At 41.0% G+C, this 27,005-nt stretch overlaps 1 protein-coding gene across 1 annotated transcript in view; it reads left to right on the plus strand.

Annotated features, from left to right (window-relative positions):
* The first annotated feature begins 1,198 nt into the window (after window positions 1–1,198).
* ankmy1 (ankyrin repeat and MYND domain containing 1) overlaps window positions 1,199–27,005 on the plus strand; it is a 29,345-nt gene continuing 3,538 nt past the window's right edge. The window contains exons 1-13 of the mRNA XM_055150649.1: window positions 1,199–1,465; window positions 4,842–4,988; window positions 7,585–7,809; window positions 12,565–12,794; window positions 14,555–14,771; window positions 16,639–16,809; window positions 16,882–17,051; window positions 18,449–18,620; window positions 20,138–20,278; window positions 20,367–20,465; window positions 22,208–22,320; window positions 24,367–24,490; window positions 24,570–24,671. Coding sequence (XP_055006624.1) covers window positions 1,331–1,465; window positions 4,842–4,988; window positions 7,585–7,809; window positions 12,565–12,794; window positions 14,555–14,771; window positions 16,639–16,809; window positions 16,882–17,051; window positions 18,449–18,620; window positions 20,138–20,278; window positions 20,367–20,465; window positions 22,208–22,320; window positions 24,367–24,490; window positions 24,570–24,671 — 2,046 coding nt within the window. The 5' untranslated portion in view covers window positions 1,199–1,330. The remainder of the gene's footprint in view (window positions 1,466–4,841; window positions 4,989–7,584; window positions 7,810–12,564; window positions 12,795–14,554; window positions 14,772–16,638; window positions 16,810–16,881; window positions 17,052–18,448; window positions 18,621–20,137; window positions 20,279–20,366; window positions 20,466–22,207; window positions 22,321–24,366; window positions 24,491–24,569; window positions 24,672–27,005) is intronic.

Here is a 27,005-nt window from a genome sequence, read left to right on the forward strand (position 1 = left end):
AGGTCTAAAACCAGGTAAAACTCTAAACCAGGTCTAAACCAGTCTAAACCAGGTCTAAACCAGGTCTAATAAACATAAATCCAGTCTAAACCAGGTCTAAAACCAGGTCTAAACCAGGTCAATACTCTCCCCCAAATATTACCAGTTTACCCCGACATAAATCAGTCCTTAGTCCAACAATTTGTCCTTTCAAAATAAAAAGTTCAGCTCTGAAAAAAACTCTTGTGTCTCATCTACACGGGTCGTATGATTTTTTGTTTCTTTCTTTCGTTGGTGCACAAGAGCTTAATTCAGCTGTTCTGCAATGAAGGTCAGGTCCACCAAGAAGAGACGTCCAGGCGTCCAGCAGGTCCACAGGTCCTGGATCCAGTGACTCCAGTCTCACAGTGAACAGTCCCAGGTCAAATCAGGTCAACAAAAAAACAACCTGCATAAACAGGGCAACATTAATACAATTTTCGCAAAGCACAAATTCAGATCTGGTTTAAATAATTTCAAACTACTTTTAACTGGATTACAGCAGCTTGTAGGTTTTTTTACACAATGTGCAGTATTGAACACGTGGAAGAGCAACAACCCTTCAAATCTGTATATAAGTTCTGATTTGAACATAGTTATATATTTCTCCAGTTGGTTCTTTATACATTCTCTGAATCATGCAAATAATAAGTGGCCATTGCATCATGTAGGTAAGTCAAGGTAGAAAACAAAATGAAGCCAGCATATCACCCAGCACACTCACCGGAGAACAAGAACAAACAAAACCTGGACAAAACTTCCTCTCCAAAACTCTTTACAATTTGATTTATCTCTAAGAACCAAAAACAAGTTGTTATTTAACAATTTAAGCAATATTTTACCACATTTTTGCACAATAGAGCTTACATGTGCTGTCCAGTTTCTCCACAAGATGTGTGCATTTGCAGCAGAACCTACAGCGCCCTCTAGCGGGCGCATATGACACTGCATAGTTAAATGAAATGTAAAGGATCACGCTCCCAATTCAACAAGTAAAACTTGGGTAGGTTAATATGACAATTTTAAAAGTACATTACATCACTTTTACATTACATTAATAAAGTTTAATGTAATGTTATTTCCCTGCGTTGTTTGTTTAGGACCACGTTCTACGCATGCGCCAAAATTCCACCTGTAAACGCCGCTGGAGCCGTTGTCATGGCAACCGGCGAGACTCAACTCTTTGACTTTTTCCGCTCGTTTCTCGCGTCTAAACTTATTTTAAAACTTCTTACAACACAATTTTATCACGTGTGAAGTTAATAAAAGAATCCAGCTACAGCCCGAGAGTCACATCTGTGTCCGCGGGAACATGCTTCCTCCGCGCGGGGACGAGCAGCGGCCCGGGCCCCGTGTGCAGGAGCGTTCAGACGGATCCCGGTACGAGGGAGAGTTTAGAAACGGACTGAAACACGGTACAGGAAGGTTCACCTGGAAGGACGGACAGGTAACACCAATAAAACTCATGATTTAAACCAAATAAACAGTATTAGCAAGCGCGAAGATAAAGGAAATGAGCTAGCTGGTTTTGTTGAGACCTGTCCTGGTTTAGTCCTGGTTTAGACCTGGTTTAGACCTGGTTTAGTCCTGGTTTAGTCCTGGTTTAGTCCTGGTTTAGTCCTGGTTTAGTCCTGGTTTAGACCCTGGTTTAGTCTGGTTTAGTCAGTCCTGGTTTAGTCCTGGTTTAGTCCTGGTTTAGTCCTGGTTTAGTCCCTGGTTTAGACCTGGTTTTAGTCCTGGTTTAGACCTGGTTTAGTCCTGGTTTAGACCTGGTTTAGACCTGGTTTAGACCTGGTTTAGTCCTGGTTTAGACCTGGTTTAGTCCTGGTTTAGTCCTGGTTTAGTCCTGGTTTAGTCCTGGTTTAGACCTGGTTTAGACCTGGTTTAGTCCTGGTTTAGTCCTGGTTTAGACCTGGTTTAGACCTGGTTTAGTCCTGGTTTAGAGACCTGGTTTAGAGTCCTGGTTTAGTCCTGGTTTAGTCCTGGTTTAGTCCTGGTTTAGTCCTGGTTTAGTCCTGGTTTAGACCTGGTTTAGACCTGGTTTAGTCCTGGTTTAGTCCTGGTTTAGACCTGGTTTAGACCTGGTTTAGTCCTGGTTTAGTCCTGGTTTAGATCCTGGTTTAGACCTGGTTTTAGTCCTGGTTTAGTCTTTTAGTCCTGGTTTAGTCCTGGTTTAGGTTTAGTCCTGGTTTAGTCGTCCTGGTTTAGTGGTTTTAGTCCTGGTTTAGTCCTGGTTTAGACCTGGTTTTAGTCCTGGTTTAGTCCTGGTTTAGACCTGGTTTTAGTCCTGGTTTAGTCCTGGTTTAGTGGTTTGGTTTAGTGGTTTAGTGGTTTAACCTGGGTTTAGCCCAAAATGTGAAAACAATAAAATCCCTCTGTGTAATCCATTTATTTCAACAAAGTAACTGTAATCCCATTCCCACTCACTGAAACAGTAACTGTAACTGAATACAGTTACTCATTATTTGTACTCTGATTACATCAACTCCGGTACATGTAATCTGTTACTCCCCGACACTGCAAATGTATAACAATTCATTTAATACTTTATTACATGTGTAATGTGTAGGTTTTCTGCTGGTCGACCACATGTTTGTCTCCATGCAGACGTCACGTGAAAGTTTCCACATTATGGCATTAAACTGATGCATTGATTCAATTACAGATGTGACTATTGCCAAAAAACAACTACTGACTGAACTAAAACTACGACAAATCTAACTGAACAAACAGGCAAGGGGACGTAAGGCAAGTTTATTTGTACACAGTGTTGGGAAGTTTACTTTTAAAATGTAATCCCCTACAGATTACAGATTACACACCCCAAAATGTAGTTTGTAACATAATCCATTAATTTACTTAAGGTCAGTAATGTAATCTGATTACTTTGGATTACTTGATTTGCTGTAGAGAAACAAAGACGAGGAAATCTTCACATAAGAAGTTTTGTCTGATAAAAGAAAATGAAAAGGCCGAGTCTTTACTGAACCAAATTAAAAATATGATTGACAGAAGAGGAGGAGACCTGGTGCGCGCAGCAGGATTTAGTCCTGTTCAATCCTGTTTTAGACCTGGGTTAGACCTGGTCTTTATTTAATGATGTCATTATTACTATAAACTTTATTAGCAGATATCAGCTCAAAATGTTCCCAAACAGGGGAAAATATTCTTTTTCTTGCTCCATCGCAAAAAAAAATTAAAAATTAAAAATCTCAAATAGAATGTACCAAACTCACAATAACCCAAAACCACAAAATATTTACGTTTCTTTGGTCCTTATGTTTCGAATCGTGCGCCAAATCTACGGAGCACTTCCTGAAACAGTCACATGGTTTGGGCGATTCACGAGGCTTCGAACGTCACCACATACGTCACCGACACAAACCTCGACGCGCTTCACCAAACACTTCCTGGATTATTCAGCACACGCTTCAAAACCCCGACACGTCACTACCAAAGGCTTTTTCAAGGCTTTTAAAAGGAAAAAGCAGCTTATTTACAATTTTTGTTTGCCTCTACCTAATATGGCAATAAATATCGTACCGTGAGATGCATACGGTGAAAGTATCGTATCGAGAGATTTGGATACGTTACATCTTTACTGTAAACATTTAAGAGCACACGGTGTGATTCATGCTGTGGTATCTTTAAAGGTTGTATAGAGGATTTTCCAAGGAACGAGAAATCCAGCGACTGTTTGTCCTTTTTCAAATGTTGCGCATGCGTGAAACCACCTCCCCTCCCCTACAGCTCCTACGTAGAAACACCTCCTCCCTCCTCCTCTTTACGCCAGAAACCGGTGCTGCACATGACTTGTAAACAACTAAATACAGTGTTGGTTAGGCAAGGCGGAGAAGTGAGGAGCGGGGGGAGCGGGTGTGCGGACATTTTGTGCGCGGACAAGAAGTGAGAAGCAGGGAGAAGAACGGAGCAGGGAGAGGAGTGAGGAGAAGGAGAGGAGAGGAGAGAGAGAGGAGAGGGGAGCGGTGCGTGGAGATTCCGTGAGGAGCAGGGAGAAGAGCGGAACGGGCAGAGAGGGGGCGCGGAGATTCCGTGCGAATGAACTAGCTACTACTACAACACGCAGCAGCAGGTGGACTCTTTCTTTGCCTTGAAAATGACGTTTTCAGACATAGGATATCGCATTTGTGTCCTGAAAAACGTTTGTGTCGCTCTTGGAAATAAAGTACGTTTTCATAATAAGCAGAAGTTTCCTGTCCAGGAGTAATTTGTGGACCAGTGGTTCAGTCTTTAGACCCTTCGTCTGCTTCAGTCGCGCCATCGCTGGAATGAATCTTCAAGAATCACCTTAGTTTGGCTTCGCTGCTTTTCCCCTTGTCTTCTTCTTTCACGACCTCAAAAACAGACTTTCTTTTGCGGCGAACTGCTCCTGGATTCTTGTCGCCATCGCAATAAACTTTGTGCGAACTGCGAGGAAGATATAGGTCAAAAAAAGCCGCTAAGAACTGTTGCGTTGGTGGAGTAAACAGCGTCTGTGCGTCTTGCGTCTGTGGACTGTGTGACAGTCGTACGTAAACCACGTACCGGCGGCGCAGGCAAGTCAGTTACACTAGAAACGTAGGGAGTTTGATTGACAGCCTGTCAGCTCACAGATAACGAGGCAGTGTCGTTATCTATTGGCAAATGTTTAGCCCCACCACGTCCAGAGTTGATGAATTTTTATTCTCTTTTTTTTGGTCGTCATAATTACAAGGCGACTGTATCTATAATCTATCACTGACAATTTGAAACAAAAAAAAAACAAAAAAAATCCACCATACAACCTTTAACTTATGACGATATGATTCTGTTTTTATGTTCAGTTTTATGAGGGCTCCTTCTACAAAGAGGCCAGACATGGACATGGAGTTCTCTGCTCGCCGTCCGGAGACAAGTTCATTGGCAAATTCTACTTGAGCAGAGAAGAAGGGTACGGACAGCACCTGTTCTCCAGCGGCTCACACTTTCAGGTACAAAAATCAAACTATTAATCCCACTGTGCATGAGTCCTGCTTGGTCTTTTTTTTTTTCATATATATTTTATTTAATTTTTGATTTTTTTTTTTAAATATTGTGGTCTTACGGCCACACAAAAATGCCACAAAATATACAAGTGTACAAATGCCACATGTAAACCCCCTCCTCCCCACACCCACCCTTAACAGACGCTGAAAAGAAAAAGGAAAAAAAAAATAAATAAATAAATAAATAAATAATAATAATAATGATAATAATATTGACCAGAAAATAATAATAAAAATAAAATAACATAATTACATTAATATATACAAATGACATACATTTACATACATACACATAAACGCACACACTCAAACACTCACCCATAACAAATACATTCAAAAATATATAAATATTTTGGTCTTTTAATCATTTGTTGGTCGTTAACTGCTCTTCATAATCTGTATCAGACAAATAATACTGGAAATAAATATGGATGTAACCAAATCCAAATCTCTCGGTACGATATTATCACGATATACGACATCTGCTGCGATATTTTGGAGATATAATTGTAGATAGTGACACTTTTTTTACTTTTAAAACACCCTGACAAGATTTTGGTGTGAATTATTTCCATCATAATCCCAAGAATTCAAGTAAAAACATATTTCTTCATGTTGTCTGTGCTGAAATGAATCATGGGAAATGTAGTTCCCGATATTTATAAACTGTTGCTGCTATGACAAAATCAGTGTCGGGGAGTAACAGATTACATGTACCAGAGTTAAGTAATCAGAGTACAAATGATGAGTAACTGTATTCAGTTACAGTTACTGTTTCAGTCAGTGGTAATTGGATTACAGTTACTTTGTTGAAATAAATGGATTACACAGAGGGATTTTCAGTTTTCACATTTTGGGCTAAACCAGGACTAAAACCAGGACTAAAACCAAGACTAAACCAGGACTAAAACCAGGACTAAAACCAGGAACTAAACAAGGACTAAAACCAGAACTAAACTAGAACTAAACTAGAACTAAACTAGGACTAAACTAGAAGTAAACCAGGACTAAACCAGAACTAAACTAAGGACTAAACTAGAACTAAAACTAGAACTAAACAAGGACTAAAACCAGAACTAAACTAGAACTAAACTAGAACTAAACAGGACTAAACAGACTAAACCAGGACTAAACTAGAACTAAACTAGGACTAAAACCAGGACTAAAACCAGGACTAAACAAGGACTAAAACCAGAACTAAACTAGAACTAAACTAAGAACTAAACTAGACTAAACTAGAACTAAACCAGAACTAAAACTAGGATAAACTAAACCAGGACTAAACAGACTAAACAGACTAAACCAGAACTAAACTAGAACTAAAACTAAAGGACTAAACAGACTAAAGAACTAAACAGAACTAAACTAGGACTAAACTAAAACTAGAAGAACTAAACAAGAACTAAAACTAGACTAAAACCAGGACTAAAACCAGGACTAAACTAAGAATAAACTAGAACTAAACTAGAACTAACTAAGACTAAACTAAATAATTAAACTAGGATTAAAACCAGAACTAAACTAGGACTAAACTAGAACTAAACCAGGACTAAAACCAGGACTAAAACCAGGACTAAACCAGGACTAAAACCAGAACTAAACTAGAACTAAACTAGGATTAAAACCAGAACTAAACTAGGACTAAACTAAACTAGGACTAAAACCAGGACTAAAACCAGGACTAAACCCAGAACTAAACTAGGACTAAACTAGAACTAAACCAGGACTAAACCAGAACTAAACACTAAACCAGGACTAAAACCAGAACTAAACTAAAAAACATGACAATATCAAGTAATCCAAAGTATTCAGATTACGTTACTCACTTTAAGTAACTTCATGGATTCCGTTACAAACTACATTTTGGAGTATGTAATCTGTAATCTGTAATCTGTAGGGAAATACATTTTAAAAGTAAACTTCCCAACACTGGACAAAATGTATTTAAGCAAAGGAACTTGTAATTCGATATTACTGTGAGACTTTTAACAATACGATATCACAATATTTCGGTTATTGTTACATCCCAAACAAATAATATTGGAAATAAATAGGGATTCAAATCTCAGTATTTTCATGATATACATCCCACGTTACCATATTTATTGCGATATTTTGTAAACTCTAACAAAATTGTGAATTTTTTCCTATTAAAATGCCTTGGCAAGACTTTTGTTCCGTCATAAACCAAAAAATTAAAATTTAAACATGCTTAAAAATTATGATTCTTCTTGTTATTTGTATTACTTTTCATGTAATCTGCACTGTAATGGAGCAAAGGATCATGGTATATGTAGTTCAATCAGCTTTTTCAACAAATCAATATTTATTCACGTGATAAAGGAGGTCTCCAATACAAACAAAATGACATGAACTCATTTTTGACCAAACATGATCTTGCAGCGTTCTGCTTCTTCGTAGGGCACTTCAGTCCAATTCTTTAAACCTTAACCCTAGTTATTTTGGCTCCACTCACTGTTCTTACCTGGAAAAAGCAGATAAAGCAGAAAGATTGACTCTGGGTGACTCTCTCTGCTGTCAGGGTTTGTATCACGTCGGCTGTAGGTTGGGACCCGGGGTGCTGTCGTATCCCGACGGTCGCCAAGACGTGGGTCTGTGGCTCGACGAGCGCCTGATCCGACTCTGCAGCGCTGTGGGAGAAAGCTTCACTCTCAGAGACCTGCCCGGATACGCTGCTTATCTGGACTCTTCTGCCACTGCTGAGGGGAGTGTGACGTGGTCTCAGACAAACTTCAAATACCCCGAGGTAACGCACATGGGAAAGAACGTGCAACTACCGTATTTTCCGCACTATAAGGCGCACTTAAAAGCCTTTAATTTCATCAAAAAACAAGTGCGCGCTTTATAATCCAGAGTGTCTTATATATGAATTTATTGTTGTGTCTTAGTACGACTTTAGTAAAGTACAAAGCCGCTCCACTTGCAGCGTCGCGGCTCCCGTCGTCAGGAGCATCAGGAGTAAAACAGACTGTGATTCACTTTAATATCAAAATGCACCTGTCAAGAGACACACATGTTCAAAATCCGAAAGAGCCAATACGGGCTCAGAGGCACGACCATGTTTATCAATAAGAAAATCAGAACAAACATTATGAAATTTTGTAAATCTGTTAAAGGGCTGGAGCTGTGGAACAAATGTACAGAAAACCTAAAATTGTGCACCAAACTCTTTCACTTTATAAAGAAGTTTAAATGTTTAACTCTGGACAGATACATGAAATTTGATACTTAGTTTGTGCTGTAGAAGTTTGTTGTTCTGTTACTGATTAGTTTGTTTCCTCTTGCTGTATTTTTGAAGATGAACTGGTGTCGAGTTGAAGCTCTGATAAAGGAATAAAGGGTAAAGGCAGAATAAGCTCAAGCTTCAGCCTGCACCTTTTCAGTCTGTGTGTGTTAAATATGACTGTTTGTGAATTCATGTCAAAATATACCTGTGACCGAAATAAATACATAAAAAATAAATAAAAATGAACACGCTCACAACGCCCACTTTAAACTCAAGGCTGTTGTAAAGTGAAAGTGCGTTTAGCTGCGTGGGAGCAGTGGATGAGAGAAGGAGAACACACATTCACCAAGACAGAGAGACAGCGCCGAGAGCGACTTACGCCACGATCTGCCGACGGATCGCGGACGCCCGGGCGAAGGATCAGGATCAACTGTGGTCCGAACTTTCACCAAGACCTGAATCATCACTGAACTGAACTCCAGGGAACAGGAACCACACTGACTCGGATCATGACGAGACGGATGTGGACGTGTGGACACCGGAATCACCCAACTGTTTGAACAATTATGACTTATTGTGAATACGAGAACAATTTAGCGTCTCAGACAGTATTTGTTTTACGTGTTACAATTGAACAAAGTTGAGAGTTGTTGCGAACGCGTTAAATAAAGTTTGACAGACTTATCGAACTGTTGTGTTCCGTTAGACCAATCACACTGTTCCTTAAATCTCCAGACCACGCCCCTCCTCTCTTCTCACTCTCCCCTTTCATTTGTATTATTTTTAAATTATTAGAAAAGGTACAAACATTCTGCAGCATGATAACATAATTACTAGGGGTGTCAAATTATCGCGTTAATTGCGATTAATTAATTACAATCATATTTAGTGCGTTATGTTTTTTAATCGCGTTAATCTCATTTTTAATCTCTAACTTTAGTGTTTCTGTATGTGAGTTTCTTTATTATAAAACCTGTTTTTATGTGTTGTTGGGACAACAACACACACACACACACAAAACACATTTATACATTTTTTTATTTCGGTAATTCCACTCATTGCCGGAAACCCACACAAAACGCGCGCAGTAAGAGCGATGTAAACGTCATGTTCACGTTGGCGGCGTCAGTCACACAATGGACGAGGTCGAAGAGCCAGTAGAACAGAGCAGCAGTGCACAGGGAAAAACACATTCGTGTCTTGGAAATTATTCTCCCGACGTGAAATATAAAAGAAAATAACAAATATAATATCGCCTGAAAACAACCTGCACATGAGGGGACACGCACACACAACACAAACACAACACACACAAACAAACACACACCTTCATCATCGTCATTAACCTGAGAACGCGCGTGGACCATGTTTTCTTCCATAGTTACTGCGCGGACATCGCTGTCCTCCCGTGAGCCGTGAGCCGCGTGTGGATCGTGTTTTCTCGCGTCGCTGCGTAAACCGAGCTTCCTCCTGTGCACCTCTAAACCAGAACTAACACCAAGACTAAAACCAGGACTAACCCAGTCCAGGACTAAACCAGGACTAAACCAGGACTAAAAAACCAGGTCTAAACCAGGACTAAACCAGGACTAAACCCAGAACTAAAACCAGAACTAAAACCAGGACTAAACCAGAACTAAAACCAGAACTAAAACCAGAACTAAAACCAGAACTAAAACCAGGTCTAAACCAAAAACCAGGACTAAACCAGGACTAAACCAGGACTAAACCAGGACTAAAACCAGGACTAAACCAGGACTAAACCAGGACTAAACCAGGACTAACACCAGGACTAAACCAGGTCTAAACCAGGACTAAACCAGAACTAACACCAGGACTAAAACCAGGATTAATCCATTCCAGGACTAAACTAGGACTAAACCAGGTCTAAACCAGGACTAAACCAGGACTAAAACCAGTGATCTCATATATAAAGCATTTCTCTATCAATAATATTTTTAATATGGTTAAGGAAAGACTGGACTTTTTATTGTCTTTAAGTCGACAAAAGTTATTATGTTCAGATTTCCTCGTCTTTGCTTTGCTACTTTACAACAAACAGTTTCTTATTCATGGAGACTTGGGCTCAACAGCCAAATTGGAGAGATTTGTTAAACAATAAATGACTTTATAAAGTCACTTTTTTTAATCTATATCAGTCTTTTGATCTGCCACAATAATGTAATAATGAATTTAAATGAAAATACCTCAAATTGAAGCTTTTCTCAGCAATTTTTAGGTGAGATTAAAATGAGATTAATTAGATTAATTAATTACAGATCATAATTAATTAATCTCTCAATTTTTTTAATCGCATGACAGCACTAATAATTACAATAAAGAAAACAAAAGTAAATCCAGTCAAAACACATTAAAAGAGACACACAAAAAAAAGACAAAGGGCTACAATTCTTCAAATATAATCAGTGAGAGGAAGATTTTTATACACTCTCCCCTTTAATCCTTCAGGTTCTGCCCAGTTTAATGGCTTGAATTAAAATGCGGTTGTGGGCAGAGTTTAGGTGTTTAATCCCAGTGTTATTGCTTTACCAGGAATGTTCCACAGGTTGGCATTAATCTATCTTGCACATATACAATTACAGGTGTTTTTATTACAGAAAAGTCCTTAAAACCATCCATTCTTACTATAAGCGGAGGGCGCCTCTCCGCAGATGTGATTTACTGGTGCCACCTGCTCGTCTCCATGGAGATGTTATTACGTTACCTGTAAAACCTGTGCCCGGACGTCCTGAAAACCCAACCACCTTTCATTAACTTTTCTCGTTTGTCTTTGTTTGTCTCCTCATGTAAAGCGTCTTTGAGTATCTTGAAAAGCGCTATTCCACTGTTACGTATTATTATTATTATTATTATTATTATTATTATTATTATTATTATTAATGTTGTGCAATATTGCATGAAATGTATATATTTCTATGAAGACAAGAAGATGGTGCGACTACGCCAGGTCAGGGTCAGATCTGTGGAGAAGCAACCCAAATCACAATAAGAATGCATGGTTTGAAAGTAGTTTATGTCAATATTTTAAAAAAAATAAAATAAAAAATGCAATTGAATACCGTATTTTCCGGGTTATTAGTCGCTCTGGATTATAAGACGCACTGTCATTAAATGGTCTATTTTCGAACTTTTTTCACAAATAAACGGCGTGGGACTTTAAAGGAAACCCAACAGTGTGATGGGTGAGTGGTTTTGTTTGTTTGTTCACGGTGACTCTGGGCAGTTGTGGCGTGTAGGGAGTAGTGTCTGTCGCTGGATTGTCGTCGTGTTCGCAGTGACTCAGTTGTTCAGTCGTGTCTGGAAGCGGCTCGTCGCGCTCGTGGCTTTTTCGGTTCGTTCCTCCGTTCCGTTCCTCACATTTTTAGCTCTTTTTATTGTTCTGTAAACGCTATAATCACCCGCAACAACAGCTTAACGTGTTTTATAAGTTTCAGTTTTGCTGCTAAGTCGCTCCCCCTTCAGAGCGCCATCACAGCACAATCACTGCGTCCCCTCTAACGAATCTAGTGCGGTTTTCTGTCACGTTTTTGTATTATTCATGGAGAATTTTCGTGTTTACTGTCGTATTTATGGAGAAATCTCGTACAGAGAGATCGCTAGATTACTCAAACACACGTGGATGTCTCTAAAACCTCTTCAGACATGTTTTTTTTAGACGATGGAACATTAAAACATGGGAGAAAGCTCCAAAAATACCCCCTCTTTAAGCACAGTTTTCCGTTCATCTTGACAGAAATTCTAATCTTGGTAAATGGCGTTTCAGTTTTGTCCATCGTTATCGGTCATTTTTGACATTTTTAAACTTTCGTGTAGGGAGGATGTGTCTGGGACCAACGGATTGTCGGCGTGTTCGCAGTGACTCAGTTGTTCAGTCGTGTCTAGAAGCGGCACATTGCACTTGTCGCTTTTTCAGTTCGTTCCTCCGTTCCGTTCCTCGTCGGCGTGGAGCGATGAGTGTGTCTGTGGGTGTGTTTCGCTGTGCGGTCGCTGTCTGCTCCGTGTGTGTTTGCGTGTTCTGCGGGTGGTGCGGCTTTATAGTTTACTGAAGTCGTACTGGGACACCCGAGTGGATTCGTGTATGGGGCGCTCTGGATTGCGGGGCGCGGTTAGAGGCTTAAGAACGCGCCTAATGACCCGGAAAATACGGTAAATGCGAGATGGATTGTTTAATGTCATACTGCGGAACATCTCACGGACCTCGGTCCACCAGAAAAAGTGACTTAGTGCAACTGACCTCTCTTTGCTCTGTTTTAGACGCATGTTTTAGCTGTAGACGACTGTTTCATTTTTCCCGCTGGTCTGGAGGAATATTCGACCGACTGGGACAACCTGCCTCTGCCGCCCAAACGCAGACACGAGCTGGATAAGTGTTTCTACGGCGACGAGTGGGAGCCTGACCCCAAACCGTACCTGGGCTATAAGAGAGACCCCCTGTCCGCTCTGCCCGTAGACACTCGGATGCAGGCGAATGTTTTCAAACACAGGTGAGCGAACTGGACACTATCGAAAAAATAAACTCAATGAAGCTCTGTTGTTTCCTCATCACAAACTTGGCGCTCTCTTCTGTTTCATTCATATTTTCTTTGAGTTCTTCTCTCAAACTGAAAACACTCTCCACCTTGTGATGTCATGTGGTAATACACTTCACACCTTCACTAGAATCATACGGATAATTTCAGCCCTGAAATTGACGATCCAAACTGAGGCCCCGTCCACACTAGTTCGTATTCGAGTTGTTTTCGTTGTGGATGCAGTGTTCGTTCACATTAATCCGATTGAAAACGGCTCCAGAGACGGAACGATCCGGTGTCTCCAGCTCCCACGAATTCATGTTCGTACAGATCTGATCCGGCGCCGCGTGGACGCCTGAAAACACTGATACTCTGATGTAGATCTGTGCGCCGCCAAGTCATTCACCGCCAAAACGTGAAGGCTACGTTAAGACTGCAGGATTTAACGCTCAATTCAGATTTTTTTGTGAAATCTGATGTTTTTTCGAGGTCGTTCACATTTCCAGTTAAATGTGACTTGTATGTGACTCCAGTGTGAACATTAAACGGCCCGAAAGTGTCCCACATGTGACACTGGAGACACGACGACGTCAACCGCAGCGAGCGTCTCTGTGTTTACACAAGTTGTCCAAACATGGACGCAGCATCGAGCACCTGGAGATTTTAAAGTTCCTCTCGTACCGGAGCCAAAACATGAACAACTTACTTGTTTTAAGGAGGAGATTGAGAAGGAGAAGGACCAGGTTTTTGGTCGTGGTGTTTTGTGGTGAGTGGAGATGTGCTTCACTTCAGCGACACGGAGTTCATTAACAATTTTCTCCTACTTCAGCGCAGAATAGTGACATTTGTGTCTTGTTGATAACGTGTAGGTGGATGAATGCACTTTGACCAAGTCACATGTCAAAAGATCAGATATGTATCAGTTTCAGGAGCACATATCCAAGTGTCCTGGGTCACATTTGAAACAGATCTGTGTCGTTCAGACTGACATTAAAAGATCGGATACAGGAACATAGAAGCCAAAAAATCTGATTTGGGTCACTTCAGGCTGCAGTCTGAACACAGCCTAACAGGCTAGAATATGTGTCCATTCGTATAAACGTGTGTCTGTGTGTACGACCTGCAGACGTATAATCTCTGAAAAAGTTTCACATGAACCATCTCCAACACGACAGAAACACAGAACAGACTCACCATCAGCAGAACACCCCTCTGTCACAGAGAGAACACTCATATTACACTGAGTCATGTCCTTTAGTTCGACAGAAGCTGAACCACATCAGCAGCACAAGGAAAGAGCTGTTTTTATTTTTGAGCACTTAGTTTATGCAAATGAGTCATGTGGTTTTAAGTTTCGTTTCTGTAAAATGTAAACAAATGTGCTCAAAGCTGTGTGGACAGGGAAGGCTGGCGGACACAGAAACAACGCATTTGGACACAAAATGTTTCTGATACGGTGATTCGATGATTCGTTTCAGTGTGATTGTATCCTGAGCTAAAGGTCACTTGAAAACTATTATGACATCACAAGGTGGAGCAGAGCGTTTTGAGCTTTGGAGACGTAAACAGACTAATAATAAAGAGTTAATCAAACATGTGTGAATAAAACAAAACACAACTCCAGGTCTGTTTTTGAGGAGGAACAACATTATAAGATTATAAAGGTTTAAAGCTCACAGGAGTCAGTCGTGTGTAACACAGGACCTTTAAATCCTGTTCTTCCTCTTGTCCAGGCGTCAGGGGCAGAAGCAGAGCTGGGATGTTGGAGCTGTCTTGTCTCTGAGCCGGAGAGGCTTTGGTCCTAAAGGTCCTCTGGAGGTCAGTTCGGAGCAGCTGATCCTCCATGCGTCTCGTGGAGAGAAGAGCGCCGTGTCTCAGATCGTGTGGGCGGGGCAGGTTCATCCTGACGTGGCCGACGCTCGCGGAAACACGGCGCTGATCGCTGCCACGGTAACTGAAGGCTTTTAGTCATTTGCATAAAGTTGTTGTCTTAGACTTAAGCTGCGTTCAGACTGCAGCCTGAAGTGACCCAAATCCGATTTTTTGGCTTCTATGTGACCTGTATCCGATCTTTTAATGACGGCACAGATCCGATTTTTTCAAATGTGACCCAGGACACTTGGATATGTGCTCCTAAAACCGATACATATCTGATCTTTTGACATGCGACTTCAGTGTGAACAGGCCAAAGCGCATTCATCCACCTACACGTTATCAACAAGACACAAACGTCACTATTCTGCGCTTAAGTAACCAAAAATTGTTAATGAACTCCGTGTGACTGAAGTGAAGCACATCTCCACTCACCACTCTTGGCTCCGTCTCCACATCCACACGTTCCTTTCAACGTTCTGTCCCACAAAACACCACGACCAAAAACCTTGTCCTTCTCCTTCTCAATCTCCTCCTTAAAACAACTAAGTTGTTCATGTTCTGGCTCCGGTACGAGAGGAACTTTAAAATCTCCAGGTGCTCGATGCTGCGTCCATGTTTGGACAACTTCTGTAAACACAGAGACGCTCGCTGTGGTTGACGTCGTCGTGTCTCCAGTGTCACATGTGGGACACGTTCGGGCCGTTTAATGTTCACACTGGAGTCACATGCAAGTCACATTTAACTGGAAATGTGAACCACCTCGAAAAAACATCGGATTTCACAAAAAAATCTGAATTGAGAGTTAAGCCCTGCAGTCTGAACGTAGACTTAGACTTAGACTTAGACTGAGGGCGCACTCACACTAGGACTTTAGAACCGTGCCATGTTCAAGCAGTGAGGACCACCAGAGACGACACACAGCTAAACTTCTGTCTGTCCTTACTGAAGTTGTTTTGGATTAGATTTTATTCAGTGTTTTCCTCGTATGAGTAACATCAGCGCACACACAGGGCTCGTATGGTAAAATCGTGTGAGCTCTGTCTCGTGCTTTGATCCACCTCCTCCTCTGGGCCAAAGTCCCATTTGCATTCACATTGGACAAACGTACCAAAGCTTCAGGGACGATCTGTGTCTGGGCACGGTTCTAAAGTCCTAGTGTGAGTGCACTTTTTGACAAATTTTTATTGATCTATAAGATAAATTCATTTGACACAGTAACTCACACATCACATTATACTGCAATAGCAATAACAAAGATGGACACTTTCATGAATCAAAAGTTCAGAATATGTTTTGGTCAACAGGAAACAGTAAAAACCTGGAAAAATTGTGGTGTTCTAAAACTTTTGACCGGTAGTGTAGGTGAGTTAATTGCCGTACATTTTAATATTCTAGGCCACAGGTGTCAAACATGCGGCCCGGGCCCCTGATTTTCTACTAAAATATTTTAATTCTATTTTTTATTAAAATCTTGTTAATTTTCTGTGGTGTTTATCACAGCAGCGTCTCCAGCGTCTCTGTACGTGGCCGAGTGCAGAATTTTACAACAAAAATTGACTTAATCCTGTTTACAGACAAGTTCATGTTCAAACTTTGTGTTGAAATTGTATTTTTCTTAAAGTTTCAGGTTGTTCATAATATTATAATATTTTGTAAAAGAAAGAGTTCATCAATTAAAAAAGATTTCTGTAATAGATTTGTGTTTCTCTGCACAAATATTTGAACTTATTGTTATTTTTGGGGTTTATGTGACATGAGTTTTCTGATCCGGACACTTTGGGATCAAAGTCGGATGGATACGACCCCCGGAACAAAATGAGTTTGACACTCCTGGTCTAGGCAAAGAAATATTTCCATGGCGACAAGCTGGTCACAGAGCTTCCACCGTCTTTAAACATTATATTAATATGTCATATTTTGTGTGTGTGTGTTTTTTTTACAGGTGAATTGCTGTGACGAGGTGATTGAGCGTTTGTTGGATAATGGAGTTGACATCGACAAACTGAACGCAGAAAACATGTCGGCTCTGGCTGTGTGTCACGTCCTGTTTTACCCTTTTCACTCCCTCTACACAACGGCGCTACAAGACAACCTCACTGACACAGACACACAAGTAAGAAAAACATTTCCAACCAATGACGTACACTGAATTTTAACCGTACATTTCTCTTAAATGTTTGTTGAGGCTGAGCTGGTGAAGTCTGAGGAGGAGGAGGCTGTGGAAAACACTCAGAATAACAAGGACAGACAAGCAGAGTCCCGGCAGCGTTCAGCTGAGACACTGAGTCGCACAGACTTCACTCACAGCCTGGACGCTGAGGAGACGGTCCACAAGACGCCCGCCATGAAAACTGAGTGAGTAAAATGACGTCTTCACTGGTAGAAACTTTTTGTCAGTTACCGTATTTTTTCAGATTATAAATTTTTTCCTGGTTTGTGTGTTTCCTGTGACTTATTCTCCGGTGTGACTTCTATATTAAAATGTTTGAGTGAAGTGTGGAGAGTAAGGACGGGCATTCGATGAAATTTTCTTAATCGATCGTCGGAAGAATTAACGATCGATTATCGATTAATCATTAATGTTTTTATATTAAAATGATCATCATTATTATTACTATCTGCACTAATCTGCATAAATAAATTCAACTTTACGACATATAAACATAACGACTCTAGATCCACATCAGCTGTTTGACATTATAATGTGTTTAATTCAGTTTTGTTCAAATCTCACAGAAACAAAACTTAAAACCACATCACTAATTTGCATAAACTAAGTGAAGATAAAACTCCAGCTCTTGTGTCGCTGATGTGGTTCAACTTGTGTTGGATTAAAAGACATGACTCAGGTGAATACAGGTCAGTGTGACCAGATTTGTGGAAACATTTGTCTGACTAAGTTTGCAGTGAACATTTTGTATGTGGAGCGACGACAAAGCAAAATCTCGATCCCTCACTCAGTCTTGGTTACGAATTTAAAAAGTCAACACCAAAGTGAAAGGCTCCAACTGTTCACCAAGAAACACCTTCCACTGCAAAGACCAAGACGTGATGTTTCTGTAAAACCACAAGAACAAGAAAGTGCAGCTCAGTCTGTTTGTCTTCTGCTCCTCTACATTAACAAACGGGATCCTGCTTTGTCGTCGCTCCACATACAAAATGTTCTCTGTAAACTCAGGATGATTTAGTCAGACAAATGTTTCCTTTTTGGTTTTTCCTGTGGATCAATCCTGCCCATCACCTTCACCTTTCACTATTTTTCAATTCCGTTGGGAAGAGAAACAGTTTGAACAGAGGTTTGAGTCACACACATCTGATTCACTTTTACATTTATGGAAGTTTGCAAACACAATTTCTCGAGTCGTTTTCCGCTGTTAGGATCCAACAACCACAACAATTAACGACGTCCGAATCCCAAAACTAAAATATGACAATATCAGAACCAGAAACAAAAGTGATATGGTTCAAAAGACTTGAAAAGATCCACTTTGACAATAGACACATCCCACTGGGAAAACAAACATGGAGGTTTGATGCTCACTTTTTCAGAAAATCCTTCCCAGTGTGTCACTGCGCAATGACCGGAAGTCTGAGATTCTTGATGCGTGTATTGTTGTTTATTAATTAAAGCCCCACTGCGCAACTTTTAGCACAAAAAATAGACTATTGAACCTCTATTTTGCATCACAGCCACAGGGAAATGTTGATGACGTCAGCTTCACAGTTTCAGTTGTGACGTGACGTGTGCCCAGGCATCGCGAGCGTCTGAAAACCCTGGAGCTGCTGCTGGAGCGCGGCGCCGACCCGAACGCCTGCAGGGTCCCGGTGCCCGTCCTGTTCGTGGCCGTGATGGCGCGTGACGTGGAGGGCGTGAGGAGGCTGCTGCTGCACGGGGCTCGCACCGACGCACCGCTCCCTCCGCAGGTACGCAGGGACGTTTGTGTTGGGAAGGTGACTTTTAAAATGTAATCCCCTACAGATTACAGATTACACACCCCAAAATGTAGTTTGTAACGTAATCCATTAAATTACTTAAAGTGAGTAATGTAATCTGATTACTTTGGATTACTTGATTTGCTGTAGAGAAACAAAGACGAGGAAATCTTCACATAAGAAGTTTTGTCTGATAAAAGAAAATTTAAAAACCCAAATTTTACTAAACCAAATTAAAAATATTATTGATAGAAGAAGAAGAAACACGTCCACACAGCAGGATTTAGTCCTGGTTTAGACCTGGTTTAGATCTAGTTTAGACCTGGTTTAGACCTGGTTGAGACCTGGTTTAGTCCTGGTTTAGACCTGGTTTAGACCTGGTTTTAGACCTGGTTTAGACCTGGTTTAGACCTGGTTTTAGTCCTGGTTTAGATCTAGTTTAGACCTGGTTTTAGTCCTGGTTTAGATCTAGTTTAGACCTGGTTTTAGTCCTGGTTTAGACCTGGTTTAGCCCTGGTTTAGATCTAGTTTAGACCTGGTTTTAGTCCTGGTTTAGACCTGGTTTAGCCCTGGTTTAGATCTAGTTTAGACCTGGTTTTAGTCCTGATTTAGCCCTGGTTTAGATCTAGTTTAGTCCTGGTTTAGATCTAGTTTAGACCTGGTTTAGCCCTGGTTTAGATCTAGTTTAGACCTGGTTTAGATCTAGTTTAGACCTGGTTTTAGTCCTGGTTTAGACCTGGTTTAGCCCTGGTTTAGATCTAGTTTAGACCTGGTTTAGATCTAGTTTAGACCTGGTTTAGCCTGGTTTAGATCTAGTTTAGACCTGGTTTAGTCCTGGTTTAGACCTGGTTTAGCCCTGGTTTAGATCTAGTTTAGACCTGGTTTTAGTCCTGGTTTAGACCTGGTTTAGCCCTGGTTTAGATCTAGTTTAGACCTGGTTTAGTCCTGGTTTAGACCTGGTTTAGCCCTGGTTTAGATCTAGTTTAGCCCTGGTTTAGATCTAGTTTAGACCTGGTTTTAGTCCTGGTTTAGACCTGGTTTAGCCCTGGTTTAGATCTAGTTTAGACCTGGTTTAGTCCTGGTTTAGCCCTGGTTTAGATCTAGTTTAGTCCTGGTTTAGACCTGGTTTAGATCTAGTTTAGACCTGGTTTAGATCTAGTTTAGACCTGGTTTTAGTCCTGGTTTAGATCTAGTTTAGCCCTGGTTTAGATCTAGTTTAGACCTGGTTTAGTCCTGGTTTAGACCTGGTTTAGACCTGGTTTTAGACCTGGTTTAGCCCTGGTTTAGATCTGGTTTTAGTCCTGGTTTAGACCTGGTTTAGCCCTGGTTTAGATCTAGTTTAGACCTGGTTTAGACCTGGTTTAGCCCTGGTTTAGATCTAGTTTAGACCTGGTTTTAGTCCTGGTTTAGACCTGGTTTAGACCTGGTTTAGATCTAGTTTAGACCTGGTTTAGTCCTGGTTTAGACCTGGTTTAGACCTGATCTAGTATTTAACCGTCTTCTTTTAGAGAAAGGGTTTGTATCCGCTGCATGTAGCCGCTGCGTTGCCGGGATCAGCTGGGCCTAAAATCACTGAGCTCCTGCTTCAGACCATCACAGACCCGGACGCCAGAGCCTGTGACGAGGACCAGACGAACCACAGTGACCGGGTGAGAGTTTCCACTGATTCTAACGCTCTGGATGATTTCACTGATAATTCTGTACAGAAACAAAGCTCTGATCTGTCTGTTTTGAAAGGAGATCCGTGATCCAGTCAGATCCACAGTGGAAACAAAAGACAGAGAAGGAGGCTCGACTGCTCTGCACGTGGCCTGTCGGAGAAACACAGACTATCAGGTGTGTGTAATTCTTTCTTTTTCTTTTTTTTAAAGTTGTATGAAAAAGACTGTTACGACGCAGCTCGTTTGGGGTGAGGGAAGTAACAAAAATAAAACCAAGATGTAAAATGGAATAAATTAAGTAATGTTTAATTAACAGGAATGTAAAGGTAAATTAACAAAACACTAAAAATATACAGAAAACAACCTAAACTAAGAAACAGAACAACAGAATAAACAGAGTTTTGTGCCAGAAAAGGGGTCACGCAGGTTTACACAAAAACGAGTGGTAAAACTTAGGGACACACACTAAACTAAACACAAGTTCCCCAAATTAAACCACATAAACCCACAAACAGAATCGAGTGACCAAATCAAAAAAGGCACAAAACAGAATGAGACTAAACTACATACACGAAACCAAAATGGCAGACTGACCACCGAAGGCCAGCAAGCCCCAAACAGGTGCTGCAATCTCCTGGCAATAGGGGGCGTGGCTGCAGGTGAAGTGGGCGTGGACTTGCCCCACCAATCACAGACCAGGGCTCGTGCAGCAGGAATCAAGAAAACTCTGCAGAAATATTACAACTAAGGCCTGGGGCCGTAACAAAGACAAATACAATATAACATGTGGGGTGTGTCTTTGATGCTTACACATGAATAATTTTTACAACCAGTGCTAGAAAAAAACTGAGTAAAGGGTTTAAAAAGTCTGGCCTTACAGTTTTTATAAATTCCATTCGCTCTTAAATTTGTCTTGTTGCAGTCTTATACTAAAAGTGATTCTCTCCATCTTAAAAATGTCATAAACGATCTCAAACCGTTCATCCGGTGTTGGTATCTGTGAATTAAGCCATTTCTTGGTTATAGTTTTCCTGGCAGCCGCACTCAAAATCTGGAACAGGTATTTAACTTTATACGTCACATTTTCACCCATCAGGAAACCCACAACCAGTAAGTCGAAATGCTCAATACAGAACACAGTTTCTAATGAATTTCTCTCCAAAATGGAACAATATTACCCAGTCTGGCTCCACCTAGTGCTTTTGCTCAATTTCATTTCTCTCCAGAGACTAGGTCAGGAATCAGAAAACACTAGACGGTTCACAAAAACCCCAGAAGTGCAAGTTCAGGCACCAACCAATCAGAGAAGAGACATATATTCTGTGTTGCCAATGATTCCCGAGATGAAATAAGGCAGAAAAACATAAATGTATCCAAAATAAACTATATATCCAGCTGTTCTACAATCTCTATATTTAAGAAATAAAATAAATATACTTATATATGTATAAAGTATCCCCCAAATAAACTTAAATGTTTATTAAATGTTATTATTATGTTTATTTATTATTATGTTTATTTCGGACAGTAATACATAGAACATAAATTAAAAAACTAAATAATAAAAAAAGACAAAAACGTAAATACATAGATATAACACAAAAAGTAACTATTTCTATTCTATAATAACAGGCAAAATAAATGTTATGCAGAATTTTCCTTGTTATTAAATGTTAAACTTTTCATCACTTTTCATTTCAACTCGATGATATGAGTTGTCGAACCTTGAAAATAAATCCTTGGATATTATTTATTTATTTTCCTCAGAATTAAAAAATACAAACATGGCAGGTAAAATAAATCAACAAAACAAGGTGAAAAAAACCAAGAAGCTGCAATTTTGTACATATCAACAGAGACTCAAAACCTCCTGTTATAACCACTTCAGTTGAGTCATAATTTGCTTTTTATTTTCAGAACGTGAGCAAAATCGTGGCTCTTCTCTTGGCGCGTGGAGCTCGGACAGATCTGCTGTGGAGCGGACACTCGCCGCTCTCTCTCGCCATCGCAAGTGGAAATGAAACGGTAACGCGTTAAAGATACTAAACACGTCTTTTTCACAGAGGTGGGTTTGTGCTCAGGTACATTTACTCGTGTAACTAAGAAATTGTACTTTTTAGAGTAGTTTTTCAACACGTTACTTTTATTCCCACTAGAGTAATAATTTGTTTTTTACTCTGTCATAAGTAAAAGTTTTGGCCATGTCTTATCTTCAGATGATTTGTTTTCATAATTTTTGTGTCTGTGTTTTATTTCTTATTCCAGAATCTGTGCATCTGATTAATCTAAATCATTCGTCAGATTTTAAATACATTTTATATCCAAACTGTTGCTCAGTAGTTTGTCCAAATACATTTTTATAGTCTTATTTGTAATTGTTACTTAATTGGGGAATTACATTTTACCTGAAAGTGCATAATATTATTTTAACGTTGCTCTGCCCACCTCTGATTATCCATAAAATGTTTTTACTTAAAATTATTAAAGTGTCCATATGACACTATGTTCTGATTTATGTTATGATGTTGTTTCCTCGTCAGAACAGACCTGGAGTTGTGTTTTGTTTCATTCACAGGTGTTTAAAACACTCTGCTCCACCCTGTGGTAATGCAGGAAGTGCTCCGGGGTGTAGTGGCCCTGGTGCATGCGTCCACCCACTTCTCCCGATGTGAGATAGAAAAAAATAACAAATATAAAATAGATATAAATTAAATGTCAAACTGGAGCTTGACATGATGAAAACAAACTACACAAGCTCATGAAATCTGCAGGACTGAACCAGGATTAACCAGGACTAAACTAGGTCTACACCAGGACTGAACCAGGTCTACACTAGGACTAAACCAGGTCTACACCAGGACTGAACCAGGTCTACACTAGGACTAAACCAGGACTAAACTAGGTCTACACCAGGACTAAAAACAGGTCTAACCAGGTAAACCAGTCTACACCAGGACTAAACCAGGTCTACACCAGGACTAAACCAGGTCTACACCAGGACTAAACCAGGACTAAACCAGAGGTCTACACCAGGACTAAACCAGGTCTACACCAGGACTAAACCAGGTCTACACTAGGACTAAACCAGGACTAAACTAGGTCTACACCAGGACTAAACCAGGTCTACACCAGGACTAAACCAGGTCTACACCAGGACTAAACCAGGTCTACACCAGGACTAAACCAGGACTAAACTAGGTCTACACCAGGACTAAACCAGGTCTACACTAGGACTAAACCAGGACTAAACTAGGTCTACACCAGGACTAAACCAGGTCTACACCAGGACTAAACCAGGACTAAACTAGGTCTACACCAGGACTAAACCAGGTCTACACCAGGACTAAACTAGGTCTACACCAGGACTAAACCAGGTCTACACTAGGACTAAACCAGGACTAAACTAGGTCTACACCAGGACTAAACCAGGTCTACACTAGGACTAAACCAGGACTAAACTAGGTCTACACCAGGACTAAACCAGGTCTAAAACAGGACTAAACCAGGACTGAGTGTTGGGACAGGCCTGGAGGTGCACCCGTGTAGACCATCGGGTGACCGCAGATGAAAGTACAGATGCAGAACTCTGCCTCTACAGGGCAGAGAGCAGCCATCGTCTGATTGCACTTTGCGGACTCTCTCTCACTCTCAAGTCCTGGTTTAGTCCTGATTTAGTCCTGATTCAGTCCTGCTTTAGTTCTCCTGGTTTAGACCTGGTTTAGACCTGGTTTAGTCCTGGTTTAGTCCTGCTCATAAATAAATGATCTATATGACACCTGTGTGTATTTCGACATGTCAAGTTGAGTATCGATGACGTCACAAATCACGTAACCCCACTTAAAAAAAACAAAACACTACACCACTGAAGGGCTCCACTGTGTTTTTAAACTTCACACACCTTCACTAGAATCATTTGGATCATTTCACACCTGGAATTGCCGAACTGAATGAAACAAAACACAACTCCAGGTACGGTCCACTTTCGATGAGGTACCAGGATCCTGACACGACTTGAAGCTCACAAGAGTCCATTTTTTGCGTACTACGTGATCTTTAAATCGTGTCTGTGTCTTCAGGCCGTGGAAGGAGCTGCTCAGATGCGGCGCCGATCCAAACGTCCCTTTAGGAGACGGAGTGGGCAGCGCTCTCTGCGTCCTCTCCGACGTCAACCACAGCTCACGAGGCAACAGGCAAAAACTGGTACAGGAAAACATAAAAACACACACGAAAACTGCGGCGGTTTTGGTTCGACTCCAGGGTTCACGTGTTTCTGTCGCAGTTGGATTTGTTGGTGAAGAACGGAGCCGACGTTTCGATGCCGGTTTTGGTGGATGGCGTTGAGGGAACCGCGCTGGATTATGCCCATTTCTCCTTCAACCAGGTGATGATCGACACTACAGACTCTCCATGGAGATGTTATGGGTTTTAGTCCTGGTTTAGTCCTGTTTTTTGTCTTGGTTTAGTCCTGGTTTAGTCCTGTTTTTTGTCTTGGTTTAGTCCTGGTTTAGTTCTGGTTTTAGTCCTGGTTTACTTCTGGTTTTAGTCATGGTTTAGTCCTGGATTTAGTCCTGGTTTATTCTTGGTTTAGTCCTGTTTTTTTGTCTTGGTTTAGTCCTGGTTTACTTCTGGTTTTAGTCATGGTTTTAGTCCTGGTTTAGTCCTGGTTTTATTACTGGTTTAATCCTGGTTTAGTCTTGGTTTTAGTCCTGGTTTAGTCCTGGTTTAGTTCTGGTTTAGTTCTGGTTTTAGTTCTGGTTTTAGTCCTGGTTTAGACCTGGTTTTAGTCCTGGTTTGTCCTGGTTTAGACCTGGTTTTAGTCCTGGTTTTAGTCCTGGTTTAGCCCAAAATGTGAAAACAGTAAAATCCCTCTGTGTAATCCATTTATTTCAACAAAGTAACTGTAATCCAATTACCACTCACTGAAACAGTAACTGTAACTGAAAACTTTTACTCATAATTTGTACTCTGATTACATAACTCTGGTACTTGTAATCTGTTACTCCACAACACTGGTTTTACTTGGATTGTTCCACAGTTTGGTGACGTGTGAAGTGTAAGTGAATCTAGACGATAAAAATAACACTGAAACTAATTTATGCCACTGACACAATAACCTAAAAACAGATTTAAACCACAAAAACTCTTCTAAATCTACAATATTGTTAAATAAACAGCAGAATGAAGCACTTCAGTATTTAGTTTGCACCTTTAATGAGTCATAAAAGTTACTAATTCAAACTTTTGACTTAAATCTTCTCCTATACCCGGATTTCTGTTTAACTTTTGTAATGGGAAAATACAGTTTTTGCGACGATGTGCAGTTATTCACAGTTTTCATTGTGTGTTTCACATCCTGTTTTATATTTTCATATCCTGGGAGCTGCTCTCCTCGTATTAGGGAGTAACTGTCCTTATGTTTGTTTTGGAGCATCGTGACCCAGCGCAGGTGCAGATGTTCCTTTCTTCTGATAATATTTGGTTAGACACTCACAGACAGAGTTAGAAACCCTGCGTTGAACAGACTTGTCCTCTGCCTCTCTTTGCAAAAATATTAAATAAACTGTTATTTTTGTTGCTTCAGTGGAAGTTCAGTTCTGTTATTTAAAAAGATCATTTTCCACGACACTTTATCACTGCAAGTGTGTAGATTTGCACAGGGACGGGGGGACGTGTCACAACCAATATTTGGGGAAGATAAAATAGTCCCTGGGTCGCGGGTCGACGGGGCTTGAGTCTAAGCAACTCAACCCAAAACCTGCTCCAGGTCCAGAACAGGTGATAGTCCAGGTCAGTTAAATACAATCAATCAATCATTGTGTCCTTGGGCAAGACACTTCACCCACATTGCCTAGTATGAAAGTGGTGTGTGTGTGTGTGTGTGTGTGTGTGTGTGTGTGTGTGTGTGTGTGTGTGTGTGTGTGTGTGGTGTGTGTGTGTGTGAGTGATGGTGGTGGTCGGAGGGACCGATGTGGCATGGCAGCTGCACTTCTGTCAGTCTGCCCCAGGGCAGCTGTGGCTACAATAGTAGTTCACCATCACCAGGTACAGAGTGAATGAATAATGCTGAATAATGCTGAATAATGCTGAATAATGCTCTGTAAAAGTGTCTTTGGGGACAGAAAATATCTGTGAAAACGCTATATATATAAATAAATAAATAAGCAGGGACTCCCAGACTTCCTTCACCCCAGACACTTCCTCCAGCTCCTCCAGTGGGACCTGAGGTGTTCCCCAGCCAGTCCGAGAGACATAGTCCCTCCAGTGTGTGTCCTGGGTCTTCCCCTGGCCCTCCCGGTGGACATGAACACCTCCTGAGGGACACGTCCAGGAGGCACATCAGAACAGACGTCCTCCCCTCAGACGCTCCTCTCCACGTGGAGGAGCAGCGGCTCTACTCCGAGCTCCTCACTCTGTCTCTAAGGGAGACGCCCAGACGCCCTGCGGAGGAAACTCATTTGTGTCGCTTGTATCGTCGATCTGGTCCTTTCGATCATTACCCAGAGCTCATGACCAGAGGTGAGGGGAGGAACGAAGACTTGACGCTAAATCGAGAGCTTTGCCTTTGGGATCAGCTCCTCTTCACCACAACGGTCCGATACAGCGTGACCCGGCCCCGGATAAGCGGAAGAAAATGGATGGATTGAAAATAGTCCCACCAATATTTGGCATTTTATTTTAGTAAACAAAAATATAAATTTATTCTGATATTTTTCCA

Source organism: Boleophthalmus pectinirostris, unplaced genomic scaffold (genome assembly GCF_026225935.1).
Source record: "Boleophthalmus pectinirostris isolate CB_2022bp ecotype Guang Dong unplaced genomic scaffold, ASM2622593v1 HiC_scaffold_1, whole genome shotgun sequence".
NCBI lineage: Eukaryota > Metazoa > Chordata > Actinopteri > Gobiiformes > Gobiidae > Boleophthalmus > Boleophthalmus pectinirostris.